Source organism: Pseudorca crassidens, chromosome 1 (genome assembly GCF_039906515.1).
Source record: "Pseudorca crassidens isolate mPseCra1 chromosome 1, mPseCra1.hap1, whole genome shotgun sequence".
Lineage (NCBI taxonomy): Eukaryota > Metazoa > Chordata > Mammalia > Artiodactyla > Delphinidae > Pseudorca > Pseudorca crassidens.
The window spans coordinates 152,927,687-152,939,725 of NC_090296.1; the positions used below are offsets into that span (position 1 = coordinate 152,927,687).

At 40.4% G+C, this 12,039-nt stretch overlaps 1 protein-coding gene across 4 annotated transcripts in view; it reads right to left on the reverse strand.

Moving 5' to 3' along the window:
- DIP2C (disco interacting protein 2 homolog C) overlaps nucleotides 1-12,039 on the reverse strand; it is a 359,569-nt gene that overhangs the window by 33,070 nt on the left and 314,460 nt on the right. For all 4 annotated transcript variants that reach the window (XM_067699777.1, XM_067699766.1, XM_067699759.1 and 1 more), the window contains 2 exons: nucleotides 3,118-3,286; nucleotides 703-873 (listed from right to left, as the gene is read on the reverse strand). In XM_067699777.1, coding sequence (XP_067555878.1) covers nucleotides 703-873; nucleotides 3,118-3,286 — 340 coding nt within the window. The remainder of the gene's footprint in view (nucleotides 1-702; nucleotides 874-3,117; nucleotides 3,287-12,039) is intronic.

Sequence of the window (12,039 nt, forward strand, 5' to 3'; positions counted from 1 at the left end):
ATGAGGCTGCCCAAAGGGCACTGGGAACAGATCCCCATAGGACTTTCCCTTCCTTCATGGACTAGATCTCATGTTAAGAGTTCAGAGACGGAAAGGAATAGTGAAGATGGTCTGAAGTGGGCTAATGAAGAGAAAGAAAGAAAATAAGCATTTTTTTTTTTTTTGCCACATATAATGCAAGGCTATCTTACAAGGGCAGCCTCACTTACAGCTCTGCCTTAGAAATGCAGCAAAAAGTATATACCTCAACGTCACCCCAGCCGCAAATTCATGAATCTGCTTAATGTCCTGGAATTCTTCCTACAGAAGTTACTGTCTGCATACAAGAGACTAAGTACTTCAAGAGACAGGATTTCTTGCCACAATGAAACATTTGTTTAGTATCTCATCTTTAAAGAGCCTGCCTTCACAGGTCTTGACAAACTGCTACTCGTGTTACAAAACTTAAAATGCCCCAGGACAGAATAAGCCTGTGAATGCTAGTTATGAATAATGGTTACTGACAAATGCAGAGTATAATTAAAAACAAAACAAAACAAACAAACAAAAGGTGTATACCAACCACATGCATTTACTGAAAGATACCTTCTAAATGTGGGTAAGCATCAGCAGGGGAAACTATGTTGAGCAGTGTGGCGCTGTATGCCTGTCTTTAAAAGTCACTCTCTGACTCACGCACTTACGGGCATCAAGGAAACTCACCTGTAAGCAAATCGCCAGGTTCACTCTACAGCCAAACGAGGTGCTAACGGCCCGTGGATGGAGGCCCAGGTCTTTAAACAGTTTTGAGAATGACTGGGTGAGTGCTATTCGGGGCCGTTCTTCTGCCACCACTACACAGGTCCGTACGCGGGACAAGTCCAGTCCTCGTGCCTAGAAATAATGACAGCAGTAGGAGGTCAGCCTTGCCAGTGTTAGGGGTGTGACCTGCAGGCTCCTTACCCAGATCTGTACAACAACAGAAACTCCACACAGATATTCATTCCCAGGGCTCTCTGTGTCTGCACCATTAACCAAAATGCTGTAGAACATGTGTAAATAAAAAAACGCCCATATCGGTAATCAAGGATGCCATTACAAACATATCTTAAATAATTCAAGAAGCATAATGAGGAGAAAAGTTGAAGAAAAACAAGGTGTGGATAAAATAATTAAAGGACAGGGTTTGGGGAAGAACAGAAGCACTTGTATACACTCCTGCCAGCATGGATACACAGGAACATCCGTCGGAGAGAAATGAGAAACCTGCTTTTAATGTAAGAATGGAAAATGAAAACATCTGGGCAGCTTCTTAAACACAGCTCTCCTTTCATGTCCTGAGACGTAAAAGGTCCCAGATAAACTGTCACAAGGAAGCACAGCTCAGTTCTGCCCAAATTCCATCTAGTGAACGAAATGGCAACACCCGGGACAGGCAATGAAGTGCCTTAAAAGCACAACACTCCCAAGTGGAGCTGAGGAAGAGCAAAACGCGCAACGGGAGTGGCAATGAAACAGGAGGCGAGGGAGCGACAGGGTCTCCATCCCTACACAGGACAGTCACCAGGAGCCATCAGCGTCCTGGAGAGCTGACAAGGGCACCTGAGCTGAGGAGGGACATGAGTCAAGATAACGACAATCTTCCATACGTGCAGTTACACAGGGAAAATTAAGTCCAGGTAACACGAATGACCCTCGACACATGCGTGTTTTGGGAGGCAATGCACCCTGGGCTTTGAGATGGTGCCCCTGGAGCCACAGATTCAAAATTTGGCTTCAAACTTTACTAAATGTAAGAACTTGGAGAAGGTGCTTAATTTCTCTGTAACCTAAGTTTCCTTATCTTTAAAATGGAAACAATAATGGACCTATTTCAGAGAACTATTGTAAAGGTTAAATTAATCAATTATGTAAAGTGCTTAGAAATCACTTATTATTTCATTTGGTTATTTATAAATGCACCTATAGGTAAAGTTCATGAAACGTACTCAATCATTTTATAGCATAATATAGGTGGACATGAATAATAATATTTTATAAATTTCCTTTGCTGTATAAACATATAACTTCAAGTAATATTTATTTATGTAGCTTAATGTCAAAGTTATCTTGCATTTTGCTTTCTTGTTCAAGCTTAATGCACTAGGTCTGAAGAGGAAAACAAAATTCAGAAGAGAGAAATATATTGCTTTACTAATGGCAAGTGTATAGATAATTTGTATGTGCGCATATATGCACACAAATATAATCTGTGTATATATCTATACATACACACCCACACATATCTGAGCATATAAACAGTGAATAGTTGGAATATTAACCAAAATAGGTCATATAATTATTCTCTCCTAGTTACTTGAATAAGGACTACATAATTTACTATGAAAATATGTCTATCAGAAAGTCCTTGGGGCTTCCCTGGTGGCGCAGTGGTTGGGAGTCGGCCTGCCGATGCAGGGTACACGGGTTCGTGCCCCAGTCCGGGAGGATCCCACGTGCCGCGGAGTGGCTGGGCCCGTGAGCCATGGCCACTGAGCCTGCGCGTCCGGAGCCTGTGCTCCGCAGCGGGAGAGGCCACAGCAGTGAGAGGCCTGCGTACCGCAAAAAAAAAAAAAAAAAAAAAAAGTCCTTGGCTTAAATGAAGGGAAATGTTGTTATTGTCACATAATGGTAATTGAATATTAAAAAATAAAACCAAGCCACTGTTCACTGGATTGTAAAAATGAATTTTGGTTAGGACCCAGATCTACCAATCAGGGTCCTCAAGGAAAACGAAATGAGTGGCTAAATTTAGACGTATGACTCGAACCCCAGCGTTGGGATAAAACTAACTGCACTCAAGAACTGAATTCACCAACAAATCAAAAGGCAATTCAGGACTCTCCAAGTAGCCCTAACAGAATTAAAGACATCAATAACATACACTCTGACCTCTAACTCTGGCAGTGGGAAAACATCCATGTTATAAAACAAGGTTTTCACGTGAAAACAACTTCGTCAACCTCAGGTGACAGGGGACCTTATGTCGGCTTTTCTGAAGGATCATTTAGCCTCACCACATCTACTCCACACCCTCTGACACTGGTGCTTTCCCAGGATGCTGGCAAGTGTCCCCCAGGCACTCTGAGGGCTGCTTACCTTGAGGGATTCTGTCTGCGAGCCCAGCCCCTTGGTACACAGTTCCATCACTGAGTAGGAGCAAAATGTATCCCGGACTTTGTACTGACTCACGGCAAGCAGCCACAAGGCAGGGTTGGTCTCCAGCTCTGCAGGTGGGATGAGGATGGACTGGTGCCCGGAATACACGCTGCACAGAGAGATGGGAGGGCTCAGTAAGGATGGAGAATGGGGGACCAGCCAGCCTCTGAGAAACACCTACTGTCCATTTGCAAGAGGGGACAGTCACACCAACTCTACTCTCCGGTATTTGTAAATATAAAACAAAAGCGTGTTTACAAAAACATTCTGAAAAATACAAAAGAACTATGGGATTATGATCCGCAGTTACTGCCATTTTGAGCACTCATTGAAAGATCTCAAAGCTCTGATGCTGTTAGGTTTCTCTCAAAGCTGCTATATTCACAGAATGGACTCTCACAGTGGGAAACACAGGACTGAATTTTGGTAAAAGGTCTGGAAGTTCAGAACAGGAGTTAGCAAACTAGATGCTGCCTGGTTTTGTAAATAAAGTTTTATTGGGACACGGCCCTCAGTCCTTGCAGTACCATCTGCAGTGGCTTTCACACCAACGGGCAGAGCTGAGGGTTGCGACAGAGACCATGGAGACTGAATATCTACTAAACAGCCAATTGAGGAAAAGCGTGCCCAACCCTGGTTCAGAAAACTGACATCCAGAGTAAATAAAAGGAAACTAGGACAATTAGAAGAATTAGGATTATAATTTTACTTCAGAATGATCCAATTGGATTACCAAACAGAACTAAGGAAAATACAATCATTCTCTAATTTTACCTTTACATTAGAGAGCACGGGGAGAGAAACAAGAGGCTATTTTGTTTCACCATTAATTAATGGGGCAACTGTGATTTTAAAATAATGAAGTATTTGCCAAACTACATTTTCAATGGTATTAATTTTGTTTGGTTTATGGCTACAAATCAACATTAATAGATATATGCTATAACAGAACATCCTAGATAAACTACCTTCTAAGATTTAAGTAAAAGAGATTTTTAAAATTGAAGTATAGTTGATTTACAATGTTGTGTTAGCTTCAGGTGTACAGCACAGTGATTCAGTTTTATATATATATATATATATAAAATATATTCTTTTTCAGATTATTTTCCCTCATAGGTTATTACAAAATATTGAGTATAGCTCCCTGTGCTACACAGTAGGTCCTTCCTTGTTGGTTATCTATTTTATACATAGTAGTGTGTATATGTTAATCCCTCTCCCCACCACTTTCCCCTTTGGTAACCATAAGTTTGTTTTCTATGTCTGTGGGTCTATTTCTGTTTTGTAAATAAGTTCATTTGTATTTTTTTTCTTTTTTTTTAGATTCCACATATAAGTGATACCATATGGTATTTGTTTCTCCCTGGCTTACTTCACTTAGTATGATAATCTCTAGGTCCATCTATGTTGCTGCAAATGGCATCATTTCATTCTTTTTTATAGCTGAGTAATATTCCATTGTATATATATACCACATCTTCTTTATCCATTCATCTGTTGATGGACATTTAGGTTGCTTCCATGTCTTTGTAAATTTCCAGGCTACTGTAAATAGTGCTGCAATGAACATTGGGGTACATGCATCTTTTCAAATTAAGACTTTTCGCCAGATAGATGTCCAGGAGTGGGACTGCAGGATCATGCGGTAATTCTATTTTTAGTTTTTTAAGGAACCTCCACACTGTTTTCCATGATGGCTGCACCAATTTACATTCCCATCAACAGTGTAGGAGGGTTCCTTTTTCTCCACACCCTCTCCAGCATTTATTATTTGTACTTTTTGATGATGGCCATTTTGACTGGTATGAAGCGATACCTCATTGCAATTTTGGTTTGCATTTCTCTAATAATTAGCAAAGTTGAGCATTTTTGCATGTGCTTGTTGGCCATCTGTATGTTTTCTCTGGAGAAATGTCTTCCTAGATCTTCTGCCCATTTTTTGATTGGGTTGTTTGTTTTTTTGATATTGAGCTGCATGCACTGTTTGTGTATTTTGGAGATTAATCCTTTGTTGGCTGCATCATTTGCAAATATTTTCTCCCAGTCCGTAGGTTGTCTTTTTGTTTTGTTTATGATTTCCTTTGCTGTGCCAAAGCTTAAGTTTAATTAAGTCCCATTCATTTATTTTTGTTTTTACTTCCATTACTCTAGGAGATGGATCCAAAAAGATATTGCTGAGATTTATGTCAGTGTTCTGCCTATGTTTTCCTCTAGGAGTTTTATAGTAACCAGTCTTACATTTAGGTCTTTAATCCACTTTGAGTTTATTTTTGTGTATGGTGTTAAAGAATGTTCTAATTTCATTCTTTTACATGTAGCTGTCCAGTTTTCCCAGCACCACTTATTATTTTTAAAATTTACTTATTTTATTTTTGGCTGCGTTGGGACTTCGTTGCTGTGCGCAGGCTTTCTCTAGTTGTGGTGAGTGGGGGCTACTCTTTGTTGTGGTGCGCGGGCTTCTCATTGCGGTGGCTTCTCTTGTTGCAGAGCATGGGCTCTAGGCACACGGGCTTCGGTAGTTGTGGTGTGCAGCTTCAGTAGTTGTGGCTTGTGGGATCTACAGTGCAGGCTCAGTAGTTGGGGTGCAAGGGCTTAGTTGCTCCGCACCATGTGGGATCTTCCCGGACCAGGGCTCGAACCCATGTCCCCTGCATTGGCAGGCAGATTCTTAACCACTGCACCACCAGGGAAGCCCAGAAGACCCCCAGCACCACTTATTGAAGAGACTGTCTTTTCTGCATTGTATTATTCTTGCCTCCTTTGTCGTAGATTAATTAACCATAGGTGCATGGGTTTATCGCTGGACTTTCTATCCTGTTCCACTGATCTGTATTTCTGTTTTTGTGCCAGAACCATACACTTTTGATGACTGTAGCTTTGTAGTATAGTCTGAGGTCAGGAGGCCTGATTCCTCTGGCTCCATTCTACTTTCTCAAGATTGCTTTGGCTATTCGGGGTCTTTTGTGTTTCCATACAAATTAAAAAATTTTTTGTTCTAGTTCTGTGAAAAATGCCATTGGTAATTTGATAGGCATTGCACTGAATCTGTAGATTGTCTTGGGTAGTACAGTCATTTTAACAATATTGATTCTTCCAATCCAAGAACATGGTATATATTTTTATATATATATATATATTTATATATATCTTTCCATCTATTTGTGTCCTCTTCAATTTCTTTCATCAGCATCTTACAGTTTTCAGAGTACAGGTCTTCTGCCTCCTTAGGTAGGTTTATTCCTAAGTATCTTATTCTTTTTGATGTGGTGGTAAATGGGGTTGTTTCCTTAATTTCTCTTTCTGCTCTTCTGTTGTTAATGTATAGAAATGCAACAAATTTCTCTATTAATTTTGTATCCTGTCAATTTACTGAATTAATTGACGCGCTCTAGTAGTAGCAAACCGAATCCAACAACACATTAAAAGGATCATACACCACGATCAAGTGAAATTTATCCCAGGGATGCAAGGATTTTTCAATATTTGCAAATCAGTGTGGTATACCACATTAAGAAATTGAAGAATAGAAACCATATGATCATCTCAATAGATTCCAAAAAAGCTTTTTATAAAATTCAACATCTATTTATGAGAAAAACTCTCCAGAAAGTGGGCATGGAGGAAACATACCTCAATATAATAAAGGCCATATATGACAAACCCACAGCTAACATACTCAACAGTGAAGAGCTGAAAGCATTTCCTCTAAGATCAGGAATAAGGCAAGGATGCCCAATCTCACCACTTTTATTCAACACAGTTTTGGAAATCCTAGTCACAGCAATCAGAAAAGAAAAAGAAATAAAAGGAATCTAAATTGGAGAAGAAGTAAAACTGTCACTGTTTGCAGATGACATGATACTATACAGAAAAATTCCTAAAGATGCTACCAAATGGTTTTTTTTGGTCTTAGTTTTAAAAGTCTTATTGTGGTAAAATATGTATAAGATTTACCATTCAGCCATTTTAAAATGACACTCCAGTGGCATTAATTACGTTTACAATGTTGTGCAACCATTACTGGCTATGTATGTCCAAAATTTTTCACCATCCCAAACAGAAGCTCTGTACCTAACCCATCACCACTTCCACCTCCCAGGGCCTGGTAACCTCTAACCTACTTTCTGTTTCTGAATTGCCTATTCCAGATATTTCATTTAAGTGAAATCACACAACATTTGTCCTCTTCTGCCTGGATTACTTCACTTAGCATATTGCCTTCAACATTCTTCCATGTTGTAGCATGTGTCTTCAAGGCTGAATAACATCCCACTGTATGGATAGACCACATTTTATTTGTTCATTCATCCATCAATGGATGCTTGGGTGGTTTCTACCTTTTGGCTACTGTGAATAATGCTGCTATGAACAGCACGTACAAGTATCTGTTTAAGTCCCTGTTTTCAATTCTTTTGGGTATGTACCCCAAAGTGGAATTGCTAGACCACATGGTAACTCTATGTTTAATTTGCCGAGGAACTGCCAAACTGTTTCCCAAAGGCTGCACAATTTTACATTCCTACCAGCAAGGTACGAAGATCCCAGTTTCTCCAAATTTTCCCCGGGACTTGTTATTTTCCATTTTTTTTAGTACAGCCATCCCAGTGGGTGTGAAGTGGTACCTCATGGTGGTTTTGACTTGCCTTTCCCTAATGACTCATGATTGAGCACCTTTTCATGTGCTTATTGGCCATTTGTATGTTTTCTTTGGAGGAATGTCTAATCAAGTCCTTTGCCCATTTAAAAAATGTAATTGGCTTTTATTATATCACTGATTGAGGAATCTTAAGCCCCTCTGTCTGTTGAAAACAAAGATTCAAAAGTGTGAAAGTTACCCAATAGTGAGTAGTTCATCATTAGAGCTGTATTCACACACACACACACACACACAATGTTTTACGATACAGCATTGTAATGCTGCACTGGTTTTTCTTTTGTGTTATTACTTGAAGTTAATGTGTAAGCCAGGAATGTTAATTAATCTGATCTCCTCTGAAGGAATATCAGAATAAGTAAAAGAAGACATCGCCACTTTATTTCAACAATTCTATGCCAGTTAGGATTCATTGCACAGGCTGTATTAAATCTACCCAAGCATCTAAGAGCACACTCAAATGCCACAGTTATTGCAGAACAACAGAAGTTTCATTGAAACCAATGTCTCCTTTTAAAGGACACTGCTTCTTCAAGGGAGGAGTAAATAATGAGCCGAGAGTTAGGGCTCAGAGGAAACACCCCCGTGAGCTGAAGGCCCTCTGAGGTTCCACCCACCTTCCCTAGACCACCCTGGGGATCCCAGCTGAGCAAGTGAAAATCATAAGCAAGAACTTTAAAAAGAAGGTTCTTAGACTAAGTCTGTCATGTACAAATAACTGACATGCTCTTTGGACGTATTAGAATAAGCACCATTTAAAGAACCTGTTTTTGCTTCATACAAAAGCCTTAGCCTGATGAGGTGGGCTGGGTGTGCCCCTCGGATGTCCCTTCAGAAAGGACCAATCCTGTGATATGCTGCGGGGCAGGGGGGGTGGAGCTCAGGAAGCTCCCGGTGGTGCCGGTTGCCCTGTCCAGTTCTCTGGCCGCCTTTTTACTTGGACAGGTATGACCCCCACAAAAAGCTCTCCTACTCCCAACTCCAGCTCATGACGGCTTTCAGAGGACCTTTCCTGTTTGTAGTGGAAACACTGGCTCCCAGGGATCACACACTTCCAATGTGGACCACTAGGAAGAACGGTCTTTTTAAGGAATGAAAGTGATTTGTTGGCAGATGTGTTCTAACTTGGCTTCTAAAGATGGATTCCACAAAACTTAAATCCAAGACACACGGTTAAAAACTTCCCATTTTTAATATTAAAAGGAGAAAGTGGGATATGGAACCACATACAAACTACGATTATAGCTGTGAAGAAGGGCAAGAGCACAGGAACAAACAGAGCAGGATACTAATGGGGGGTAGGGCAGAGGGACCCCGGGCATTTCTCTGCCCATTTGTCAGTTCTCAGGGCACTCATTCATTTCCATAGAATATGACCCATAAACACATTCAAAAACACACACATTTCTATCCTGGAATACCTCTATCACACATTTCTTATCAGGATAACAAAATGCTACAAGTTGGTGATTGCTTTAGATTCTCCTATTGGAGCTTAATGCATCAAAACATCAGACAACCAACAACCAATGTGTGGGGATAAGATGTAGGTGTTATTCTAGGAAGGATATTTGATAATCAGGTGGGAATTTTTCCGGTGGTGGCTTTTGGATTTTTTGAATTTTACTTAATCCTTCTGAGCAAGGAAATCTGATAATGAACAGAGCCCTCTGTATTTAAAGAATTAAATGAAACTCAGAATAGAATAAGAACTTGTTCCAAGTTGAGTTTAGATGAACTTTAATGAGCTCTGAGGATGTGCTGACTGCTCTCAGTAACCAGGAGAAAGGATTATTATGCCCAAAACTTTCCTTTGAAAATTTTCAAATATTTCCTTTGAATTCCTGCTGATGTGAAAGTTTTGTTACACACGAAACATGCAAAACTACACTTTCCAGTGGAGTCCTGTGGAAAAGTATAAAAATTATTTCTATAGTCAGTATACAAAAATCAATAAGATACCATTCCAATAATTATAACTCTCAACATTCTGTCAATTTTTCTTTAAGATTTGTCCTTGGGAAATTGATTTAGGCCTTTAAAGACCACTTTACAGTGCGGCTATTTAAGAGCTCAAACAGCACGACAATATATCTGCATTACAATACTGACACCTTGGTCAAACAACTACTTACTGCAAGTAGCATCTATCCAGTAACACTTCTGTACAAATTTAGCTGAGCCCTTGCAGTTTGTGAAAACACGCTTTCATCTGGAAGTCCTTGTAGCCAACACTGTGGTGCTTTAAAAATCAGAGTTTCCACCTGGTTGAGAATCCGGCATGTTTTGTTTTCTCACTTCTGAACCAACCACCACCAAGAATACGCACTGGGGGTCTGAAGTCGAGCCAAACACCTCCTCGGCTCCCGCAGCGCATCAGGGCTGCTCCCCTCACACCCGGAGGTCCTGCGGGCTGTTCCTGAGCCCTTGTCTTCTTTCCAGGGGCCATGAGAGCTAAGGGAGACCCCTGCCCCTGAGGCCACCGACACAAGAGGCGGCCACCTGCGAGGGCGACTTGTTGGACACCGGTGTTTTGTGCCACAGGCACCGTTGCACCCTCTGCCCTTTGCAACGCAGCACTCAAGGATCAGCCCCCACACCACGTCTGGCGTGACCCTGAATTAGAGCTTTCTTTGTAGCTCATGAACCAACTCCAATGAGAAGCCTCAAGGCAACATTAAGCAGGAAGAAATAAAAATAACGGAAAATTTACCTCTGCTGAATGGATATTAAAAGGACAATCTTGGCCAAAAATGGGATCATACACCAGGTAACAGCCCAAGATCTAACACCCTCGCACATCACGCACCATGTAAATCGTTAATTATCCACTAGGAAACATGCCTTTTCCCTCTTTGAAAAGTGATGGTGCACAGTTTTCCGTTAGCACCAAATGTTATTCAACCCATTCGTGAATCGGGGTTAACGAGACCACCTTAATTAGATTCCCCTGCATGACTTTTATTCCAGCTCAAATTTACACCACTTCTCTGACACTGGGGACTTTTACATTTTCTGGCAGGTACCGAACACAGTTAATGACATTGGAGCCCCATGTCTTAGGGAATCAAAATGCAGGTAAAAACCTTATGATGATCTGCTTAATTATGACAATCTACCCATATAGTTCCCAGCATTTTCCTTTTACATGCTATCATAAGGAGACCAGAAATGACGAAAAGGAAATACAAATCACCCACTGCTAGCTTTCTCAAGAATATACACCAGGATAAATGACTTGCTTGATCAGACTGTTAGCACGTGAAAGGGTAGGGTCCAGTGTGGAGTTCAAGGCTAGAGAATATAAGCATACTTGTGAAAACTAAACATAGTTTCACCTCTGTCCTCATTCCTATAAACAGAAGACAACATTAAGAAAAGGTTATTAAATCCTAGTAGAGGACGAACAGAGAACCTGATTCACCGATTTTCTACCTGCCCTTTTTTTTGCTCAATCCAACGAAAGTCGATTTGTTGCTTCATTTATTAACCAACACTGATTTCTTGGCACTGGCTATAAATACTTCCCTACTTAATAGCAGTTGCTTATAGGGAAGAAGATTATTTCCTGTGAATTTCTGGAACCTGAACTATTCTAGTTTAGATCTTAACTTCAAAAAGAACAAAACAACTTAAAAAACATTTTGGGAATATTTTCTCTCAGCCTCTGGCCTGCTCCCATTCTCGCGACAGTATCTTTTGCAGAGCAGAGATGATTAATTTTAATAAAGTCAGCCTATCAATTATTTCTTTCATGCCATCATGCCTTTGGTGGTGTATCTAAAAGTCATCAACAAACCCAAGATCATCTAGATATCCTCCTAAGTTTTCTTCTAGGAGGTTTATAGTTTTACGTTTCACATTTAGGTCTATGATCTGTTTTGAGCTAACTTTTGTGAAGGCTGTTAACACCTGTGTCTAGATTCTTTTTTTTTTTTTGGCCTGTGGATGTCCAGTTATTCCAGCACCATTAGTTGAAAAGACCACCTCTGTTCCACTGTATCATTGTATTGCCTTTGCACTTTTGTCAAAGATCGACAGACTATACTTATGTGGGTCTATTTCTGGGCTCTCTACAATACCAAGAGTGAACCCTGATGTAAATTATAGACTCTGGGATGATAATGTGTCAAAGGTAGGTTCTTAGTTTGTAAAAAATGTACTACTCTGGTGGGAGATGCTGATAACAGGGGAAGCTGTGTGTG